General features: G+C 33.5%; 1 protein-coding gene across 1 annotated transcript; it reads right to left on the bottom strand.

Annotated features, from left to right (window-relative positions):
* Positions 1-652: 652 nt before the first annotated feature.
* On the bottom strand, positions 653-23,305 carry Wee1 (Wee1 kinase). Its single transcript, XM_090118522.1, has 11 exons — positions 22,960-23,305; positions 9,194-9,303; positions 7,622-7,756; positions 6,875-6,963; positions 6,198-6,415; positions 5,071-5,217; positions 4,287-4,435; positions 3,101-3,226; positions 2,128-2,255; positions 1,279-1,445; positions 653-887 (listed from the first exon to the last, which is right to left on the bottom strand). The coding sequence occupies exons 1-11, from the start codon at positions 23,196-23,198 to the stop codon at positions 719-721; spliced, it is 1,677 nt and encodes a 558-aa protein (XP_089974648.1). The 5' UTR covers positions 23,199-23,305; the 3' UTR covers positions 653-718.
* Positions 23,306-24,433: the final 1,128 nt, after the last annotated feature.

The following is a 24,433-nucleotide window of genomic DNA, read 5'->3' as shown; positions in this document are numbered from 1 at the left end:
TTGAAGTGAAACTTCTTTAGGCGCGTTGAGAGTAAGTTGAGGCGCGTCATGGCAATACCGTCACGTCATGGAGTAAGGCGGCGATTTTGGTATCTTTGAATTTTGCCAAAGAAGTTTCACTTCTGACACGTGGGCTCGGCACACATTCTCTTATATAATATAATTAAAATTTAATTTAAACCTTATTTCGTTGTCTATTAGAAAACTTTTACTAAAAAAAATATTATTAATTCAATTAATATTCTATTTTTCCTTATTTCGATGTAGTAATTTTTTAAATCGGTCATTATAAAAAAAGTTGTGAGTTCTCATACATTTTGTTAGATTGTGAGTCTAGTTGTTTATTGTACTCGTACAATTATTACACATAGTAACCAAATATTTTGAGCCATTATATTTATGTTACAGTTAAATCTGGTTTTCGGTTAAAACGCGCTTTGCCCAGTTAGAACCAGTTATTTGTTACTAGGTAAAATACACATTTTATTGAGAAAATATAGCATATTAATTGCCGCCTTTCTGACTATAAATTGTTTTTTTATGAAAAATTTATTGGTGCATATTCTTAGTTAAAACTAGTTCCAACTAGGCAAATTTAGCCAGCGTTTTAACCAGATAAAACGAGGTTTACCTATGACACATTATTTCTTTTCCCTCTGTCCAATCCAACTAGTATTTAGGCAAAACGGGTTTTCACCAAATTTTTTTTTTACATATACTAATTTTTCTTACGCCGTCTGTCTGTATGTATGGGCGCAGTTACAGAACGGAGCATCTCATCTATATTGTGAGTGTCGAATCTGCGATTTAGCCTTTTTGCGGATCGCGTTTTGAATTTGGCCGATTCCTGGTTCGCTAACGAGTTTGGTGTGAGGGTTTGTAGGCATCTGTGGAGAGAAAAAATATTATTATTTAGCTGTGAATATAAATAAAATATGATTTTTAACTGACTTTAAAAATAGGTGGTTAAATTCGACTGTTCTTTTTTAATTGAAAGCTAGCAAACATCTTTTAGCGACCATCTTGTGTCACCTAAACCCCTGTTATTTTATTAATTATCATTTTTTACACACCTGCCAGCCATTTGCAGTTTATAACACGACAAAGACCTTACAGCAGCTATTTAGTCATTTTTTCTCAATAAATGTCGGTGTTTCATACACACCTAGCGGCCATCTTGGATTTATTGACATGACTATGTAAAATACCAAGCGGCCATCTTGACTTTATCGTTAAAACAGTGACTTTACTATGAAAAATAATTAAATTTCTACCCACCTAGCGGCCATTTTAAGTTTATTATGCAGCATTTGATTTTTCAACTCGGCAGCAGCTAATTCCCTTCGCAGTTGAGCTTTAGTCTTATTCCCCGTTGGATGTAATAATGGATGCCTTCTGAGTCGAGCAGCTGAAGGCCTTTGGGATGGATCGGGGTGTACCATTTTCTGTGGAAAATATTATTATTTGTTAATAAATATTATGTATTTTTATAGAATATATAAATCATAGTATAAAACAAAGTCGCTTTCTCTGTCCCCATATCCCAACATATGTATGTGTTAGACGTAACTTTTGATTTAATATTTTTGTGGATGAATAGTTGTCACTATTTCCTGTCAAAACATGTTTAGCTGTCGAATACTATAAATTGCCGCTTTCCTTTGACTCGTGGCGCATTCGTACGAATCGTGCCTCAGGGGGGGGGGGGGGGGGCTCGGACGTTGTTTATACGACGTTCGACCCAACTACCCTCACTTTGCTAATAGTCGTTGACTTGCTGCGATTTGTTATCAACTACCTACATCAATTAGGCAGTTGTGTAGAATCACAGTACATTCTTATTACATTCAAACTAATATCTAACCCGGCCTCGCGTTTATTTTCATATATATGCTTAAATCTTTAAAACTACACAATATTTTTATGTATTAGTAAATAGTAAATAGACAATTTACTGTTAATTTATTGAAATAAGGATGTAGTAAGATAATAAATTAAAATATAAGCCAAAACCTTAACATTAAGGATCTACAATGTCGATGGAAAGCGACTTTGTTTTATACTATGAATATACATTCTATTATCTATATAATATGTATGATCTAATATTTCTTATAAAATATTTACCTTCAACAGTTGATTGAATTCCCTGGACAAATTGGGCAAATCGGGCAGCTTTCCGTCGCGAATGTCGTGCCATTTCTGCCCGTTCTTCGGCAACGCACCACCACCGCCCGCCTCGAATAGTGTTAAACCTGAAAATTATTTATAATTAGTTTTTGACGTGACAACGTCTTATAATTCGATAGAGCCGGCTGCACGCACGAAAAAACATGAGTCATGCGGCGTTACCTCGCTCTGAGGCGTTCCATGTAAGGCTTGAAGTGCGAGCGAGAGCGCGGAACGAGCGACAAAGAAGCACAATCGGACGTTGTCACGTTCAACTATCGTCAGTAAACCGACTTTACAGACAACCAATTTTTTTTTAGTATATTTATTGTAATATTGAGTATTTTACATGCATTATTTAAAAAAAGATGGGTGAGGGTTTGAAATATATTAATGAGAGTATTATACAATGAATAAATATTATTTATTCATTGCAGATTTTATTTAAATATCTTCTTCTTCTTAAAGCCTTAATTCACCTAATACCTAATATGGGTTTCATAATCTTTATTTATATATATTATTGTGTTAATTTTATAACATACAAAGCTGAAAACTTATAAGAGAAAAAAAAGTATACGTGATTTATGAATTCCCAACTGAAAATGTGATGATAAACATAAATATAAGGTGACAAAAATAAAAAACCTCCAAATAAAAATAAACCAAATTCTCATTTGAAATTTGTATTACAAATAAATAATTTATTGCTCCACAATTTTTTATAAATATAATATTAATAATGGTACAATTATCAAAATCGAATTAATAAACCTTGTTTGGACAAACTATAAACATGACAATATTTTTATAGTTCATTAAAAAAAATACTGCAAAAAGATAATTATTTTTAGCACTTCAATATCTTATCCACAAAATTTAATCTAGATAAACATTAAAAATTCAATTTTAATTACATAAAAAAACTCACCAAAAGCAAATATATCAGCCTTCGTTAAATGTGTAAGGTCCTCTTGGAGCACTTCCCTCGGCAGATATCTGCAGTCACCCTCCTCTACTGAGGGGGATGAAATACATGTCACATGCCCGAGGTCACCTGTAATATACACAATTATTATTAATTAAACTGAAATACAAATGTTTATTATTATGAAACAGAAAGATTGTTTAATATAGGCTATTATTATAAATCTATACTAATATTACTAGTGGTCCGCCCCGGCATCGCCCGTGGTACCTACATGTTTAAACTATCCTATCTCTCAAGTTGGATCGAACTGCACATGGTGTGCGAATTTTATTATAATCGGTTAAGTGGTTTAAGAGTCTATTGAGGACAAACATTGTGACACGAGATTTATATATTAAGATAAAGCTGAAGAGTTTGTTTGAACGCGCTAATCTCGAGAACTACATGTCTGATTTGAAAAATTATTTCCGTGTTAGATAGCCCATTCATCGAGGAAGGCTATAGGCTATATATCATCACGCTAAGACCAACAGGAGCGGATCACTGCGGGTAAAACCGCGGAGCACAGTTAAAGTCCGGTCGCGGAGCAGGAAGAATTTCGTACAATGACCTCTTTACCTACTGACAGTGGTCACAAACATTTTTGAATGAAGTGCAGTTTACATGAAATATTTGGAGGAGAAAATGTTTTTACTAACTAAATAAATGTCCTTTATTCATTTACAATACTTATTAGTTAGTTACATTTTTACTTTTTCAATAACCACGATATATTATATAAAAAAGTGTGCGTGTACACACATAAGAAGTGAAACTTCTTTATGACCTTATTTTTCAAAAAATAATTTACTATATACAATATTACAGAAATACGTTAGTCTAACACGCGATTTCGACTTAGGCGGATTTTGATTGGACATAAAGAGTTTGAGGTTTATTCTTATAAATTTTGAATTCACAAAATCATAATTGAACACCTGACACCAATCAAGCAAACACAAACCTTACGCTCTCAGGTTAAAGGTTTACAATCCCTAAGGACGGCGGTCATTGCACCTGTGCGAGCAAGACACATTATATTTACGCGGGAGTGACAGTGACAGGTAATAACAGGTTAATGTACGAAATTCTTCCTGCTCCGCGACCGGACTTTAGTAATAAATTATTATAAAAATGCCAAACTCACCAATCTTATACTTATGCTTCGGCACAATAGGATGATCGTCGTCATCATAGCCATCATCCGACTCCGTGTGTGAGGCCACTTCTTCGCGACATATAAATATGTTCCCCGGTTTTACGTCCATGTGAACTAATTGGAGCGAGTGGATGTACCTGTGAAATTATAGAAATTATTTAATTATGTATGCTTCAAAAAGTTAACAAATACATTTATGTAAAAAAAATATACTTAAAAAATACGTTTTCAAAGAAAAACAGCATAGTTCCCGTTCCCGTGGGATTTTCGGGATTAACCCTATCCTATGTGTTAATCCAAGTTACCCTCTATATGTGTGCTAAATTTCATTGTAATCGGTTCAGTAGTATTTGCGTGAAAGAGTAACAAACACATACACATCCATCCTCATAAACTTTCGCATTTATAATATTAGGAAGGAAATGTTCAATCTTAATATATATAAATCTCGTGTCACAATGTTTGTCCTCAATGGACTTCTAAACCACTTAACCGATTATAATAAAATTCGCACACCATGTGCAGTTCGATCCAACTTGAGATAGGATAGTTTAAACATGTAGGTACCACGGGCGAAGCCGGGGCGGACCACTAGTATAGTAATGAAAATATTATTTACATACAGCTAAAACGAAACTTATGTAAATAAGAGAAAAATAACCATTGGTGATTTATAATTATTATTATAATAATAAAAGTTTACACATGTAGGTACCACGGGCGAAGCCGGGGCGGAAAGCTAGTAATAAATAATAAATAAACAAACACTCACGCCAGTCCGTCGCTAATGTGCGCCAACAATAATAACAGTTCGCTCTCCGGTAAGGCTCCATTTTCTATCACTTGTTGTAACGAACCGCCATCGCAGTACTCGTTCTGTATTATCATGTGATCGTCTTCCGCCCATGCTGAGTAGTATCTGTAAGAAATAATTAGTTTTATTTTATTTATTTAAAAAATAATGTTATATTTATTTTATTTATTACTAGCTTTCCACCCGCGGCATCGCCCGCGCAGTCAAAGAAAAAGACGGGTTGCACTGGGGGAGTGCCGGCAGAAGTGAAAACTTGATTATTAACGTTGAGCATGTTTGATATTTTTGAATGGTATCCGTCTTACGCTTTTTCGATCAGGTCACGTGTCCTGACGCGAGTTTAAGATTTTATACCCATTACAGAAAAAGTGCTCAACGCCGCTAAAGAAGTTTTCACTTCAAAAACCCGCATAGTTCCCGTTCCCGTGGGATTTTCGGGATAAAACATATCCTATGTCCCGGGGTAAAAAGTAGTCTATGTCCTTTCTCTGGTATCAAAATATCTCTTTACCAAATTTCATGCAAATTGGTTCAGTAGTTAAGGCGTGATTGAGTAACAAACAGACAGAGTTACTTTCGCATTTATAATATTATTAGTATGGATTTAATACAATTCATTAAACATTAACTTAAACTGGCGCAAAATCTCTTTAGAGATTTACCGCGCGACAGCGCCGTCGACATAGAAAACAAAGATTCGATAATTATTAACATTGACAATAATACATATTATAAGAGATATAGTTAAATAATAGTAAGAAAACACGCATAAACTTATGAAATTATTGTATTGTCACCTATCCTTGATAAGTGTACAAAGTTTGAGTTAAATCTGTCTGTTTAAAGTGGGTTAAAAATGAAAATTAAAAGAATCGGCTATATACAAACATAATAGCATACAATTGAAAATACATATATGTTCAAACAATATTTGTTTCATTAAAATGATCAAAATTAAAATTAAATTTCGAAACTAACGCTATAACACGCGAAATCGACCTTATCCAGCCAAAAAATCCCAATTTTACGCGAATTTTTTTTCCCCAAAAAAAATTTTTTTGTCATTTTTTCCCGTTTTTTCTTACCTAACAACATGAGGATGTTTTCCCAACGCCGCATGTGCGTATACTTCAGTTAACGCCGCCCGTTCAGCTGCAGACCCGGCTACCGGTCGTAAAGACCGTTTGAGCGCATACACACAACCGTCGAGTTTGTTCACGCATCGCGCCACTCGGCCAAACTGACCGCGCCCTATTAGACCTAGCTCGACGAACTCGATGTTGTAGCGGGATATATTTGATTCCTGTGGGAAAAACATTATATTTATTAGTCTATATACATATATAATGTAATAAAATGTACTATAAAATAATGTAGAAAACACAAAGTCTTAACATAATTACGCAGCTACAGAGATTTTCACTAGAAAAAAACATGCGAAATATATATTATTTCACCGATTTATATCTTAACATAGGTTGAATATAAACACTTCTGAATACATAAAATAATAAGGTATAGAAAAAAATGTTTCTTACAAAAGTCCTATGCCAGCTAGGTTAAATATCACACATTTTTCATGAATGCAGAAAAAGAAATATTACTTACACACTGATTTTCAGTGGACACCTATATATTGACATTTACATAACATATACTTAAAAAATATCTATTTCATACATTCATATTGATATAACATATACATACATATACTTAAAAATCTCCATTTCATACATTCAGATAAACAAACAAACAAACATACCCGTAATCTCTTCGCCGGTTGTTCGGGGGTGGCGTCACCCCACGTCGGTGTTTTGGACAGTGCTCGCTTTTTCTTATTTAACGCTTGGCCTGTGGGAAAACAATAATTAATACTAAATTATATAAAAAATAGATTTATTACATGACTTATTGCAAGCCTATATAAATTATATTCAACATAAAGAAATGTCTCTGACTTTGTTCACGTCACAAAGGCCTAATTTACTTTCAAAAGGAACTTATATTATATATTTATTTATTATTACCTTTTTCATATAATAGAACAAACTTATGGAATGCTTGCTGCTAGCCAATAATTTCATATAATCCCGACCCATGTTAAGCGGGGATGAAAATAAATTAAATGTTGTATTGTGTGTTCGTTCGATTCCCGGTCGAAGCAAGTGAATTTTCGAAAATCTTTGAATGTAGTTCTATTTTTTTTTGAACAAAGGAATGTTCAGCAAAATTCGCTATCTCCAGTATTTCAAGTACTTTCCCTCCAGGGCCCATCGAAAATTTCCACAATGTATATAGAGGACTAGCTGCTCCGCGCGGTTTCACCCCCGTGGCTCCACTCCTGTTGGTCTTACTTATGATATATAGCCCTTAACCTTCCTCGATAAATGGGCTATCTAACACCGAAAGAATTTTTCAAATCGGACCAGTAGTTCCCGAGATTAGCGCGTTCAAACAAACAAACAAACAAACTCTTCTGCTTTATAATATTAGTATAGATTAGACTCACCGACAGGTGTAAAAGGGTTGATATTGGCCAGCGGCCGTAGCCTGTTGTCCTCCACCTCGTCCGGGGGCAAACTGCCCAGCGCACTGTCCTCGTCCGACGGCGGGTGTAAATGGTGGCTGGAGCCGGACGGCATGCCTGTTTGATAGCACAATTATTAATAAATTAGTAAGAAAAAGTATGGAATAGATAAAAATGGATTAATAAATGAATCAGTACTGAAATTGAGATATTTGTATGAAATAGTCAATATAAATTTAAGTTCGCGGGTAGGTCTATCGCTTCTATAATTTTTATGGTACGGGAGCTATTAACGTTTTAAAAAAAGTCATTTAAGTATAGTTGGGTTTTTGATATACTGTTTCTCTTGCTATTTCGGTTAGAGTCCGGGCTGTCTGGCTGGCGGTAGTGGTTGCGTTTACTAGTGCGCACAGGAAAATATCCGTAATTTAAAGTCATTTATTAACGCGTAATTTTTAATCTTTTGCCTTTAGATAGATCCATCAGACATAAATTTTTTATTGCAAGACGTTTTTTTCGTTGTTAAATAGGTGCCATACGCAATTTTTTATTTCAAAATAATTAAAATGTCATCGAAATAAGTGAAATTACATCAACATGAGCCCGCTTAAAAGGTAAGTAATAACTTTATTACTTATATTATATTATCCTTTTTTAATACTTCATTGAATAATTAGTAAACTAATATTTTTAATAGATGGTTCCATATTTATTACACTTTTGGGTATTAATATGAATTTGATGATATTTGGTTTTTATCAAGTTTACATTAACGTCCTATTTGAGGTTCGTTGGGAAAAGGAGGAACCATGGTAGATTGTTGCTAAAAAATTGTAAATAGTAAAATGAATATTATACATAGTATATCCTTCACGGGGACTCATGTTGATGGAATTTCACTTATTTCGATGACATTTTAATGATTTTGAAATAAAAAATTGCGTCTGGCACCTATTTAACAACGAAAAAAACGTCTTGCAATAAAAAATTTATGTCTGATGGATCTATCTAAAGGCAAAAGATTAAAAATTACGCGTTAATAAATGACTTTAAATTACGGATATTTTCCTGTGCGCACTAGTAAACGCAACCACTACCGCCAGCCAGACAGCCCGGACTCTAACCGAAATAGCAAGAGAAACAGTATATCAAAGAACCAACTATACTAAAATTCTCTCTTTTCAACGTTGGTAGCTCCTATACGATTATATTTCACAACAAATATTCAAAATCTCTGTAATATTATGTTTTGAGTTATTCATTGACAGCTGTTGTTCACGCTTCTAGATATTGTGAAACAAAAATTTGTTTATAATTACAGTTAGATTGCACAAATTATGGCCATCAGCGATATTTCTATAGCTTATTGTGGTAAATAAACTAAATAAGCCACATAACTACCATGAATCATCAAAATCCATTCAGTTGTATCCACACAAAAGAGTAACAAACATCCATACATGCTCACAAACTTTCACATTTATAATATTAAAAAGATTATAATATTAGTTAAACTTGTAGATGTAGAATACTTTTAAATCAATAATTTCTTACCTGATGGAACTTCCAATTTTGGCGGGAACAGTCTACATCGTGACACATGATGGGAGGGTGTTGAGCACTTCTCCAGAAGGGTCTTCGGCGTGTGTGGACTGTCGAATAGTCTGAAAGAAATATGAGTATGTAATGTGTAATTATTTCTTTAAATGATCTCTGCCAGATCCAAAAGAAATTATAAAACTTTATGTGTTGGTGCTTTATAATAATGACTTTGTTAAAATTGTTGACTAATTATAGCTGTTCTCTAGCAAACCATTGCATATTTCAGTTAACTCATAATTCTATAATTATTACGCTAGAAGATGCCTCACTTATTTCTAAGTTCTAATCTGATTTTGTATCTATATTCTCTATTTCTAATACCTATATATAATAACATTTCAAAGTAAGTCTTTCGATTTTATGTCTTTAATCATGAATATGTTTCAGATAAAACATTATTATGGCAGAACTTGTAATATTATTATTTAAACCAACATTTGTACATAATAATAATTCCTAACTAAGCATAGGTCGTATAGCATACAAATCAACAAAGATACATAGTGTCGTATTATTCCCGTCTATTATTACGTAATAAAACGCATGTAAAGTTACGGACGCACCTGAGGATGTGATACAAAAAAAATCTTAAGATAAAAATGGATGTGACAGATGCAGGTAAAAAAAAAACAATCGCCCTGATGTATAGTGTACCTTATTTCTAAGAAACTAAAGATGACATTTCTTTGATAAATCGAGATATCCATCACAACAAAGGCGCATCCAACAAATTGAGTTTAGTTTTTCGAGACCTTTCCGTACACAATGGAAAAAGATCAACTGCACCTTGTGACAAGGTGCAAATTTGTATAACAGGTTTTTTTCAAGGTGTTATCACCATTATGTAGTATTTTTTGTGCCAAAATCGTAGGAGTTTTTGGGCAGATGTCAGCTGTTCCGATCATATGTTTTATTGTTGTGTATAACTGTAATGTAACTGATTTTAACCGAAATTTTGCTTTCGTGGGAACACCGAGTAAATTGCTCTAAAAAGTAGTACCACTTTCACAACTTAACAGCTATCAATCTCATTCCGAGTCTCTTCAACAAGATGAAGCCTTCAACTTTAGTATAGACTTGCTGTGCCCGGCGGTTTTACCCGCATTTCTCCGCACCTATTGCTCTTAGCATGATGATATATAGCTAGGCCTTCCTTGATAAATGGACTATCTAACAGTAAAATAATTTTTGAAATTGGATATGTGGTTACTGATATTAGCGTGTTCAAGTAAACAATTCAACTCTTCAGATTTATAATTAGCATAAATAACCATGTCTGTAACCATGTCTGGTTCACTACATACAAAAGACGATTAATGCCATCCGTCTACCAATAGATGCCGCTAAGTGTATCATTTTAACCAGCAAAAAATAAAATTAGATTTAATTGCAATTTCATTGCTTTTTATAATTTTTTACATACTTTTGTAAATGGAACCTACCTATTTAATTTAATTTTCACTCGATTTCAACTAATTTTACAGAAAAGTTTATATTCAAAACAACGCCATCTCATGAAACTACTATAAACAAGTTATTCTCCTCCGATTTGACGATGCTAAACGAATACTAGATGGCACTACAGACGTTTTTACGTTACTTTTCACGTTTTTAACACAGACTAATAATAATATCACAGACCACAGACTAATAATAATATACTACGTTTTTAATACATAACCTCATTGCCTTTGCAGTACCTATAAAAAATATTGTAAATGGGTTAAAGCCGTTATTAATTATTACTAACTGCGTTCCTGTAGCGGCTTATATTAGGTAGGTACCTAGTGTATTGATCGTTTTCATACGAAAAATGAATTGTCGGAAAACTTGCGAGATTGTGTGAATATTTGATTGCAAGATCTCATTACAAAATAATATACATAATACAACCTATACTTAAACCGTAGTAAGTATATTATTTCTAGTCACATTTAATTATAAGTATATAAATTATAAATAAATATTAAAGGACAATATTACACAAATCGACCTAGTCCCACAGTAATCTCAATTAAGGCTTATGTTGTGGGTACTAGACGACGATAAATATAATTTAATATTTTATAAATACATATATAGATAACACCCAGACCCAAAAACAAATAATCAAGTTCATCACACAAATATTTGCCCTGACCGGGGATCGAACCCGGGACCGTCAGCACAGTAGGCAGTTACTTTACCTCTGCGCCAACCGCGTCGTTAAGAATATCAAGAAATCATCATAATGATAATAAATCGAAACTAAAATTAAATACCTACCTACGTCATCTTGTTTTATTTTCTAAATAATCCTATCAGATCTAGGGGCACGGCAGTGCCCCCGCCAAGTCGAGCAAAAAAAAAGCGGCACGGCCGTTTACCTTTATATGAAGTATGAACCAAAAAGTTTTGAGATTTAAACCGTAGAAAAGGTTTTGAATGATCCTTTGCTTTTTTTTCTTTATGCGCCTAAAATTAAATATTTCGACATCGATTCCCATAAGAATGAAGTATTTTCCCGTTATAAAAAGTAGCCTATGTTCATCAGGTAGGTATAATCACAGACTAATAATAATATACTACGTATACAAGTATAATTTTTGCTTCGAATGGTGAAATAATTTTTCAAATCAATCCAGTAGTTTCGGATCCTATTCAATACAAACAAACAAACAATCAAATCATTTCTGTTTTGTAGATAAATACGAAAGTTACTCCGTCATAGTAGGACAAAATAGAAAATAGTGGGACCACGAGAAAATAGGTATTCCCGCACGCGTCTGAACCGATTTTGACGGAAATTTCGATATACATACACGGTACATACCTACGTTGAAAAAGGACATCTCAATTTTGTTGCATAAATAGGATTCAAGGTGTAGGAACAGGGATTAAATAAGGCACACGGTTGAAGCCGTAGAATGAAAGTTGGTAATTTATAAGATTAATTTATTGTAAAATAAACTACTTCATTTTACTTAAACATAAGTACCTATTCTATTTATCATTCATTGACTTATCATAAACTTTTGAGTCTAGTTAGGTACTAGTACCTATTATGTGAAAATTTTGAAAAAAATGTTTTCTTTAGGAAATTATTAGCATTAATTACCTTGTCTTGTCATTAATTTATTTACCTACTTGGTAATAATCGGTCGAACACTTGTTTAAAGTTTATTTTCCTTGTCTTTTCCAGGTAATCTAAATTATTTAATTTTTGCAGTAGGTAATTAATTAATTTCGGCTTGAACAGACAAGGCCATTAGGTGAAGCGAGATTGCCAAATATGGGTGATCTGTAGATTGCCGTCCTGCTGTCGAGCGTTCGCGGTACGGACGCCGCGCTGTTGCCGCACCGTGCATTTTGTATGAAAACAAACGACCGGCCGTGCGCCGTACGACAAACGCACAGCTTCGGCACTGTAGCGACTAGCGGTCCGATACGAAACGCATAAATTGAAAGAGCCATAAGTGTTGGAACAACATTCCACCACCATTTAACCAGTTTGACAAATATTAATAATTTTCGTTTCCAATTTATACCGGAGACATATTTTAAAATCCTGTTCTAACCCTGCATTTGTATCGAATTACAGTTTACACATAAACTTTAATTAAATATTTATTTTATTTACTGGTTATAATATAACATAACATTATATAGACCGTTATTTTCTGCCTATTTATCATTATAATTATAAACATTGTAAGTATATGTTAACGGAAATGTATGTAATCCGTCATTGTATAAAATTCCCAGGAAATGTATGTGATTCCTAAAATCGCATGGAAATGTGTGAAATAAATTATTTTATAGTACACATAACAACGTACACAAAACAACAATGTAGATGAATAAGTTTATTAATATTAATTATATAATAACATTTTTATATAATATTAAAACTCACTATTATTAGTCAGTTCAATAAAGAAACGAATCTTCAATGGCGGCCAAAGCTGACTTTGACAGATGGTAGGATCATCAAAAAAGAAAATAAAAATAACGTAAATTGATAATTATTTTATTAATTATTTCAAATTGTTTGTTGACAAACTTTTTTGTTATTGTATTTGTGTATTTATATGAATTATCATATTTACGTATACAGAATGTAATAAAATCCCCATAATACTTGTAATAAGCCCATAAAACTGAACAACTTTTCCCAAAGAACATATTTTGTCAAATTCCAATAAAACATTATTTACTTTCGCAAATGCATAATTGTCATTGTAAATTTATGATAAAAACTATTATAGGGAAAATCAAATACATTTTAGTAATTTTATTTTTCCATTTTTTTTTTGCATACCGTACGGCCGTGTGTGAGCGAGAGGGAATGATAAGCGCCGCCATTGAAGATTCGTTTCTTTAAAGAACTAACTAATATCAGCAAAAATGGATAATTCCATTTGAATTTTACTGAATATCTTTATTTAGGCATAAAGGACTGAATTCGGCTTAAATATTATGTGAATATAACTAGATTCACATTTTATACTTTTCCTTGAAATATTTTGCGGGATTTATATTAAATCTCGTTCTAAATTTCGATACCAATACATTAATTATCGTTGCCGTTCGGATCGCCATATTGGAATTGTATATGAAGAAGCCGTTGTTTTCTTTGGACATAATAATATCTCCTCCAATTGATTCTACAGCCAGAACATGACGTGTTAGAGACGTTTTCTCATAAATTGTTATGTAATTATTATGTTTTATCTTCCTTATAGAACAGTCATTGGGTACATATTGCAAATATTTAGTCACAAATCACAATAATTATTACACACAAAGATTTTAACATTGTTTGGGTACACAATATAACACTTTTTCTTCTTTTTTCACTTTTGGCAGAAATATTACAAATTAAAAAATGTACTGTACATTAACTGAGTAATTATCTAAATTTACGATTTATGAAGAACAAACTTTGTAAACATCCACCAAAACAATAAAATAAAACGCCATTTTGAATTCAAATTTCAAACAACAAATCAACATCAAGACGTTGTCTATGCTTAAGTCTTAACCATTGACAAGAAATTGAAGAAAGAAAGAAATAATTTATTAATGTACTAGCTTAAAATTAAAATGTACAAAAATAAGGTTTAAAAAAAAAGAAGAAATAATAATAAATAATTAAAACTAAAATATTAAATCTTTTATTATATGATTACATCGGAGAGGCCAACATTAGAAATATTTTTATTTTTTCTAAATGTTGGCAAGCCAGACTTGACCTTAGGTCTTGGAAAAGTACAAAATAATTTGAACTCTATGTCAATTGAATGAAGTTTAAAATTGCTTGATAATGGAAGCCTAATCAAAACGATGTTCTAAGTGTCGACCCACTGAACTGAACTAAATACCAGTCATAATAATGTAGGTACTCTGTGAGTCAGCTTTGTCTAATTAAAAATCCGAGTAGGTACAAATAACAAAATATTATGTTGACAGTTGACAGTTGTCAAGTGTGACGCCAAAGACTTGAAAATAAAAGGTACGTGTACATATATTTACATTAGTGCCATCTAGTGGCTCTGGAAGGAAAAGAACATCAAGTCTGTGTTTAACGTGCCATCTAGTGTGTTAAAAGCAAAATACCAAGAGATATAATCGAACATGTAGTACGTTTATTCCCCACTGGCGCTTTAATTGCGTAAATTCATAGTGCATATTTTTTTGTATGGAGTGAACCGTCTGTTGTATACGTAGTATATTATTATTAGTCTGTGCTGTAACTAAATAACTTTAAATGACACCCCCTGTTATTGTTTTCATGTGTGGACATGTGGTGTGGAATTTTACTTGTATCTGTTTACCTAATATACATAAAATATTCTTTTATTATTTCCAAGTAACTACCTATAATCTATACTAGCTTTCCGCCCGCGGCTTCGCCCGCGTTTTCAGAGAAAACCCCGCATAGTTCCCTTTCCCGTGGGATTTCCGGGATAAAACCTATCCTATCTGTCAAGTTGGATCGAACTGCACATGGTGTGCGATTTTATTATAATCGGTTAAGTGGTTTAGGAGTCCATTGAGGACAAACATTGTGACACGAGATTTATATATATTAAGATTATTATTCTAAGAGGTTTTGATGAATGAAATGGAATGCTACATAATATAAACTTTTAGAATTAATACTTAATTATTAAAATTTATAAGTAGGTCAATTTCTTAATGTACATAATCTGTACCATTTAAAGAAGATGCAATGTTTTTGTATAATAGTGACATAGATACTGTTTTCCGAATCAGTGGTAAATGTTAAAAAATGGTATGATGTTTCAAAAATGCTTATAAAAGAAGCCTAATTGAATAAATAAATGTTTGAGTTTGTGTTTAGTAATCTTTATATATATAAATCTCGTGTCACAATGTTTGTCCTCAATGGACTCCTAAACCACTTAACCAATTATAATAAAATTCGCACACCATGTGCAGTTCGATCCAACTTGAGAGATAGGATAGTTTAAACATGTAGGTACCATGGGCGAGCCGGGGCGGACCGCTAGTCCTTTATAATATGTTAAAAACAACATAACCATTATTACCCAACGGCCATTTAAAAACGACCCCATAACTAATCCCACCTAACAATCATTTTAAACAGAACTGAATAACCAAACTGGAAATCACCAAACCAGTTTCACCAAAACATTTGCAAGGATTTGAGTCAACAATAAAAACCAGTTGCGACTATGTTGTGAGGAAATCGGACATGATGGAACTTGTTCAATTTGATTTTCATACAATCTTTGCTTATTGATTTATCTATTACTAATATTATATAGCTGAAGAGTTTGTTTGTTTGAACACGATAATCTCGGGAACTACGTTGTTGAATTTGATTTGCATACAATCTTTGCTTATTTATTTATCTATACTAATATTATAAACCTGGAGAGTTTGTTTTAATGCGCTAATCTCAGGAACTACTGGTCCGGTTTGAAAAATTCTTTCGATGTTTGATAGCCCATTTTGAGGAAGGCTATAGGCTGTATATCAACATGCTAAGATCAACAGGAGCGGAGTCACGCGGGTGAAACCGCGGGGCGCAGCTAGTGTAATATATTGGTTTGATTAAGTTGTATGATGTTTGTTATTAAGCTAATTGATACTGATAAAAAGATATCAAGAATTGAATACTTAGTTTAGTATTTTAATCATAGATTTGTAGTGCCTTATGATTTGCATATTACTTTAAATTTCCTGAATACCTACTGCAATTTATATTTTACTAACTTCCCCCTTTATTGATTTAAAATTACATACTCAAACCTCATGAATCACTCTATCTATTGATAAAAAACAGATCAAATTCCGTTTCATAGTTTTTAAGATTTAAGCATACATAGGGGTGGTCAGACAGTTACAGTAACTTTGTTTTATTGTATATACGCAGAGATTCATGTAATATAATGATTATTTTGTTGTATGGAGTTTGTTATTTAGTCAAATTAGCAAATTATACTATGTCATGATTTTTTCTTCCATTTTTTTTAAACAATTTTAATAGCAATGAAATGAAAAAATAATACTATATCTAGGAAGCATATAATACTAGCAGGTTAGTATTAAGATTTGTATTACCTACGCCTGCACTAAAACAACGAAAGTATGCTCTACAGCATTCTTCTCAAAACAAAGCTGAAAGAAGAATCCTGTAGAGCATTCTTTCGTTGTTCTTAGTGCATTTAAAAAATGATTCTAACAATGTTCTAATACTAAATAACACTGAATATGAGTATTCCTTTACACTAAAATATCACGAAAGAATGCTCTTGCACTATGTTCGTTTGATGTAATTGCACCGTTATAATAGAAAATACATGCGAATTTTATAAATGGTAAGGTTTTTTTGTTATGGTTAAAAAGCTAAACCTCAGCAACTATTTGGTTGAAACTTGCAATGAAAATATTTGATATCCACCGTTGACACCACCTAATTTTCTTTAAAATATTAACTAATAAAGGGTTGAAATAAATGTTGTTACATACTATGTGCATCATTGATGTATGCCTTTTATTCCTAAACATAGGGTTACAAGAGGTCCCTAAGTTCGGTGTGTCTTTTGGCATAGGCCTCCTCCAATTCTTTCCAATGTAACCTGTCCCTTGCTACTCTCATCCAAAATGGTCCCGCAGTCTGTTTCAAGTCATCTTCCCATCTTCTGACTTGACGACCCCTGCTTCTTTTGCCGTCTCTTGGTAGCCAGAGAGTGACTTGTTTGCTCCATTTGTTAATAGGATGGCGTAGCAAATGACCTGTCCATCTCCATTTTTGGGTGTCTATCCGGGTAAGTATATCTGTGAGCTTTGTTTTTTTCCTTATGTCTGTGTTCCTGACTCTGTCTTTAATTTTCAACCCTAGCATGCTTCGTTCCATGGCACGTTGACATTTTATAAGCTTCTCTCTGTGGTAGTGTGTTGTCGACCAGGTTTCGCAGCCATAAGAGAGAACTGGGAGAATACAGGTGTCGAACGTTTTCTTTTTTATATGATTGTCCAGTACCCTACTTTTCATTATTTCCTTCATCGACCAGTATTTTCTCCATCCTTGGGCTATTCGTCTGTTAATTTCTTTTGTCATATCATCTGAAGGGGAAATTATCTGTCCTAAGTAAATATATTCTTTGACATATTCAATCCTTTTGCCATCTACCATAACGTCTAGTTCACTAGAGTTTGACATTAATTTTGTTTTACTGGCATTGATTTCCAGGCCAACTTCTCTGCTTGCATCTTTGCAGATGCAAGCAGAGAAAGCATTGCAACTTTGCATTGCATTGCAACTAATGATGCAGAGCCTTGCGGCTCTGCATCATTAGTTGCAATGTTTCAGGGTCTTCTTCTATAAGCACCAGATCATCGGCGAATCTTAGGTGATTTAGGCGAGCTCCATTAATATTCACACCTAAGTGGTCCCAGTTAAGCTGTCTAAAGATGTGCTCGAGTACAGCGTTAAATAACGTAGGAGAGAGAGGGTCGCCTTGTCGCACGCCCTTTTGAATAGGGAATGGTTCTCCTGTAGATTCCAGTTTAATACAGGCCTTGCTAGATGTGTATAAACTGTTAAGCAATTCTATGTAACTGCTCTGGACCCCTTGTTGTTCAAGGCTGCGCCAAATGTAGTGGTGCCTGAGGCTGTCGAATGCCTTTGAGTAGTCTATAAATGCCAAGTACAGTTGTTTGTTGTATTCGTTATACTTTTGTAGCAGCTGCTTTAGTGTGTGTATGTGATCCAATGTGCTGAATTTCCCCCTAAATCCCGCCTGCTCCACAGGTTGGCTCTCGTTCAGCGTTGGTGATATCCTTTCCAGGATGACTTTAGCAAACACCTTGTATATGCTGGATATAAGAGAGATAGGCCTGTAATTCTCAATCTCGTCTCTAGGGCCTTTTTTATGTAAAAGAATTATGTGACACTTGGTCCATTCTTCCGGGATTTGTCTTGTTTGTAGTATTTCATTGAAAAGTTTTGCCAGCACAGGACTAATTTCCTCTAATGTTCCCTTGAGTAATTCGTTAGGGATCTTGTCCGGCCCTGGGGCTTTCTCGAGTTTTTGGGAATTTATTGCCTTGGTTACCTCTGAGGCCAGTATTTCTGGTACTTCGTCAACTGTATTTCCGTTTGTTTCTTTTGCTTCTAGTATTGGGTCTTTCCCTGGATCAGTATACAGTCGGCGGTAATAGTCCGAAGCTAGTTTTTGTATTGAGAGTCGATTAGTTAAATGAGATTCGCGTTGCTTTAATTTAGGTATCCATTCTTTGCCGTGTTCACTTAGTTGTTTCATAGCCTTTTTTGCTCCTCCTGTTCTTTTTATATTTTCTTCCAAGACTCTATTTCTTTGTTTCTTGCGGTCATCCCTCATATTTTCCTTTATTTTCTTGCTAAGATTCGAAATTTTTTGGCGTCTATCCCTGTCCCCCTTATTTGATATTAGTGCTCTTCTTTCATCTAATAGTTCCATTGTTTCTTTGCTTAAGTAGCTTTCCTTACGCTTTGGTTTGCTGATTAGCATGTCTTTCAGTTTGTTTTGCAATCTCTCGTATTTAATACCAGTTTCTGCGTCAGAAGTAATGATTTCATTGAACGATTCTGTTGTGCGGGGATTGTTATGGTGACTGATTTCAGATATTTTGAGCGGCTCATCATTATTGGCGAGGTTTTTCCTGGATCTTTTGGGTTGGTTTAAACTTAGGCAGCTCCTAACCATACGATGGTCTGTGTTGAAGTTGAGGTTTTTGACTACGTTGGTATCTGAGAACGCACTTGCTTTGTTTGTTAAAATAAAGTCAATTTCAGTTTTGAATTTAGCACCTGGAGAGCACCACGTCCATTTACTTTTAGGATTTTTGAGGAAGCGTGAGTTCATTAGAAAAAGGTTATTTTCCATCATGAATTCTACTAGTTTCTGTCCGTTTTGGCTTCTTTTTCCGTGACCAAACCTTCCGATTACGAATTCTTCTCCAATTTGCTTTTCACCAACCTGTGCGTTAAAGTCGCCCATGATAATTATGTTTTTGTTGTAGTACGGTTTTATTGCTTCAGCTAAACAGTCATAGAAGTAGTCTATGTCTGATTTCCCCGAATGCTCTGTTGGGGCATATATTTGAAAGATGGCCCAGTTCTTCCTGTAACCCGGAATTTTAAATGTACTGCCGCAATTCTGTCTGAAACTCCTTCGAATCCCAGAATGTTTTTCTTCATTGTAGACTTAATAAGGAAACCTACGCCCTTTTGACCGGTGTGTTCTCCTTTGTGAAACAGGATATAGTCATCCTTTTCTTCTATCCCTTCTCCTGGCCTTCTCATCTCGCTGATGCCCAGTATGTCCCATTTTATATTAGAGATGGCTATTTCCAGTTCTTTCAGGCTCTCTTCTGTTCTTAGTGTCCGAGTATTCAGTGTACAGATATGAATATGTTCCGTGATCTTCGAATTATAATGTCTTGATTTGTATGGAGGGTGTTTGTCTTCTTCCCCCACGGTGACAAGCCGGCTTGGGGTGCAATTTATTTTTGTTATGTTGGATGGTGTGGTTGTTGTGGTTGTTTGGATCCGGCTGTCGCATATTAGTTTTTTGAGAGATTTGAAAAAGAGATTGATGTATGCATTACTAATCAAATCAGTTTTAGCTGCAATTTAACGTTATAATTTTCAATTTTTCTACCAGTTCATCTTAGTAGAGGATATTTTATTTATGGAGGCTATTTTTAAATTGGCGGTAATTGAGTCAAATTTACTATTCTTATGCACTTGCAAGTTTATAAAGTTTCAAATTTAAATTGAAACCTGCATGAATATAATGGTGCATTCACATCAAACAAACATAGAGCTAGAATTAGAGCAAGAGCATTCTTTCGTGATCTTTTAGTGTAAACAAAGACTTGTATTCAGTGTTGTTCAGTATTTTTATTTTATTTTTTTTTTATTTCTTTATTTGTATCAGGCAGCATTGCCCATATATTGTTAGTAGTACTTATTCTAGTGTTAGTAAAACTACATATACTTATTTTTAGATTTAAGAGTTACAAGCCATTTTTTGTTGATAAAATTATGTACATTATTGAGGACTTTTATTGTTTGTTGTATTAGAACATTGCATATCTTTTCGTACACACTAAGAACAACGAAAGAATGCTCTATACCTTTTTAAATTAAAATAATTTGACAAAGTGAGGTTAGACTGAGCATTCGCTCGTTTGATGTAAATGTGTCATTACATCAAGAATTAAGTCAATATAGTTCAACATACTGAACTTTAATTATTCCAGAACTTTCTAGATTAATTACAATAAGAGCCGATTTTTCAATCCTTGGTTAAAATTTATCCGTCCAATAAAGTATTACACAAACATATTAAAATGTCACCTGTAAACTGTCTAATATGGACAATTACAATACACTTTTGAAATGGTAGTTTAATACGTTATTCGATGAATAAGTTTTAACCAAGGATTGGAAAATCAGCCCTAAATGTATAAGTCAAGTAGGCTATAACTTATAGACATAGCAAGTTTTATTTAATTCAACAAGTTATTTAGTACTAGAGGTCCGCCCCGGCTTCGCCCGTGGTACATATTTCGCAATAAAAGGTAGCCTATGTCCTTTCTCGGGTATCAAAATATCTCCATACCAGATTTCATGCAAATTGGTTCAGTAGTTTAGGCGTGATTGAGTAACAGACAGACAGACAGAGTTACTTTCGCATTTATAATATTAGTATGGATAATAAAATATTATAAAACTGAGAGTCTGTTTGTTTGTTTTATTGATCATGCTAAGACCAACAGGAGGGGAGTAATGTGGTTAAACCGCAGGGCACAGCTAGTTTGTTAATAATCATCACTACATAGTATAAAACAAAGTCGCTTTCTCTGTCCTTATGTCTCTATGTATGCTTAAATCTTAAATACTACGCAACGGATTTTGATGCGGTTTTTTTTAATAGATAAGAGTGATTCAAGAGGAAGGTTTTAGTATATAATTTATTATGTTTTAGACAAAGCGGGCGAAGCCGCGGGCCGAAAGCTAGTAATACTTAATTGCATGTTGACTCGCCCATCTTAGAAAAATAAAAATAACAAATCATGTTGTTTTGAAGTTCAATTCCTCAAGGTTTTATTACATAATTGTTACAAGACTATTTAAAAAATAATTAATTCAAAATCTTCTTATATATAAAAATGAATCGCAAAATGTGTTGGTAAGCGCATAACTCGAGAACGGCTGAACCGATTTCGATAATTCTTTTTTTATTATATTCCTTGAAGTACGAGGATGGTTTTTATGTAGAGAAAACGTAAATATGTACCACGGGCGAAGCCGGGGCGGACCGCTAGTCTTATATATAAAAATGAATCGCAAAATGTGTTGGTAAGCGCATAACTCGAGAACGGCTGAACCGATTTCGATAATTCTTTTTTTATTATATTCCTTGAAGTACGAGGATGGTTCTTATGTAGAGAAAACATAAATATGTACCACGGGCGAAGCCGGGGCGGACCGCTAGTTGGTAATAAATGTTTATAACTGAATTGAATTTGTATTCTATATGTTTGTATTCCAAGTATAGTTTGTATTCCATAGTATTGTTTGTGATCCATCAACACAATATTGGTTTAACAATATGATTTGCGTTGTTATTTTTGATTCTTACAATATAACTATCAAAATAACATTTGAATGATTCCTTCTAGAACATTTTATGTTTGGTTTGTCATTAATTTACATTTTTATATATTTCCTTGTATTTACATACTTTGGACGTTATTACTTTTATAGAGACAAATAATTACTGATTATAGATATTCTAATCTTGAAGAAAAAACTGCAAAAGTTGTGTAAAAGTTTGGCCTATAACTTAAGTGACACATAAAATTTACGAAAAATCATGTTCGAATTGCTTTTTAAGTGTTTAATATGATCATGAGGTATATATTATGTAAATTTGTATGTTTACGAAGGAATAACAGTAAATGCTAGGCGAATTCCACATTCAACTTTCACTTTGGCAATGTGTGGGCATGTTCCTGTCATGTTTGACTTTGTCAATAACAAAAATGCAGAGTGAATTGATCAATGTTATGAATTAAAAGTGTAACAAACGGCTTTTATCCGTTATTTACGCATATAGAACATGAATCTAAACCACAAACTGATATAACGTGGTGTTTTATGGCGAGAAAAGCAAGGTCTGGGAACTACTCACTTTAATGCTCGTACTCGCTTGTAAGGTGGACTCAAAGATGCTGGTGCTGGAGATGCATCCTTAATCCGATATTCTTCATCGTCGAAGTCTCTAAAATCCAACTTCCTAGGCACTATTGAAGCCGGTATGGGGCTCAGATTGTCCGAAAACATTGAGTCTGACATTTCACCAGATGTTTCCACTGACAACTCCGAAGAGTTATGTTTAAATCCCGTCTTCATTCTATACCAATCACTCATCTTTAAACACACATATAAAACACTTTTAATTAAAAACACACGAAAACTTCGTTATTTCGTGCAATCAAACAAAGCTCACTTTCACAAATTCACAATCGTTATGGCGGATGACGCATAGCACCTGTTTAATCGATCAACCAATCACGGCGAAGGATTCGACCGGTGAGATGAAAATTTGAATTTGATTGGCCGAGCTACTTTTTTTGAATAACGATACTGTGCCACAGATAATGAAATGTTGTCTATGACAGCGTTCTAGACTATCAATGCATATTATTATTCAATATTTTAATAACTCTATAATAACAAATTAAAATTGTACTTTTATTTTATTCAAATCTTAATATTAAAATTACTTAAATAAGTAAAATGCACTTTTTATAACTTCTTGAAGAATATTTTGTATAACACTAAGAGCGTTTTCACATTATCCGATCCGATATCGGATATCGGAAGCCGATAGCCGATATCCGATATCGGAGGGAAGTAAAATGTATGAAATATGTACCTGTCTTTCACATTGTCCGATCCGATATCGGATATCGGAGCCGACACCGATATGCCCGTGAGCTATCGGACGATAATGTTCAGTGTTGCCAACTCAATTTTCGAAAAGGCAGTATACCAACAGCAAAAAAGCACTAGTTTGTGTTGTATTTTCAGTGTGTGTATTTTCAGTCTTATAGGACGCTAAATCTTTAAAAAAATTCTTTGCTTTAACCTAAAATCCTTTCTATTAAAAGAAACCTTTTTTTATTAAGAAAACACACATTTAAGTATTTATAGGCATTAAAAATACGATTTATACGGCAGCTATTTTAATTACCGTATAAAAATATACGGCAATTGGCTGAACTGAAGTAAACAAAAATATATTGCGTTCCTAAATTCAAATATCTATCTTCGAAAATATTAGTGTCTATCATCTTTATTTTAACTCATTCTGCCTCGCTCCTCCTCCTACTCGGATGTTGGTTGTGCTCTGTGGTTGTGCTATTTATTGTATTGTTGTCATTGAGTGCTTTGTTTTTAACCGACTTCAAAAAAAGGAGGAGATTTCACACCGATTTTGTTTTTATTTTGAATTAACAACAAAGAATATTTGAAAACTCTTAGTTCTAAAATAATTGCGACACTAAAATAATTTATGTATCTTTAATTACAGGAAATTACAACAATCATATTATAAAATATATATTTTAACGGGTGACAATATTATTTACAGTGTAATAAGA

The sequence above is a fragment of the Colias eurytheme genome, chromosome 30 (assembly GCF_061535395.1).
Source record: "Colias eurytheme isolate Ceu_HAF_F1 chromosome 30, ilColEury1 Martin Lab GWU primary, whole genome shotgun sequence".
In the NCBI taxonomy this organism is placed as follows: Eukaryota; Metazoa; Arthropoda; class Insecta; order Lepidoptera; family Pieridae; genus Colias; species Colias eurytheme.
Note: the sequence above shows the minus strand (reverse complement) of the source record. Positions and strands in the feature narration are given on the sequence as shown.

Coding starts and splice junctions, on each gene's coding strand:
- Wee1 (XM_090118522.1), bottom strand. CDS start 23,198: ATGAGTGATTGGTATAGAATGAAGACGGGATTTAAACATAACTCTTCG. Junction 7,757..9,193: donor AAAATTGGAAGTTCCATCAG/GTAAGAAATTAT, acceptor GCTATCAAACAG/GCATGCCGTCCGGCTCCAGC. Junction 5,218..6,197: donor AAACATCCTCATGTTGTTAG/GTAAGAAAAAAC, acceptor TATTTCTTACAG/ATACTACTCAGCATGGGCGG.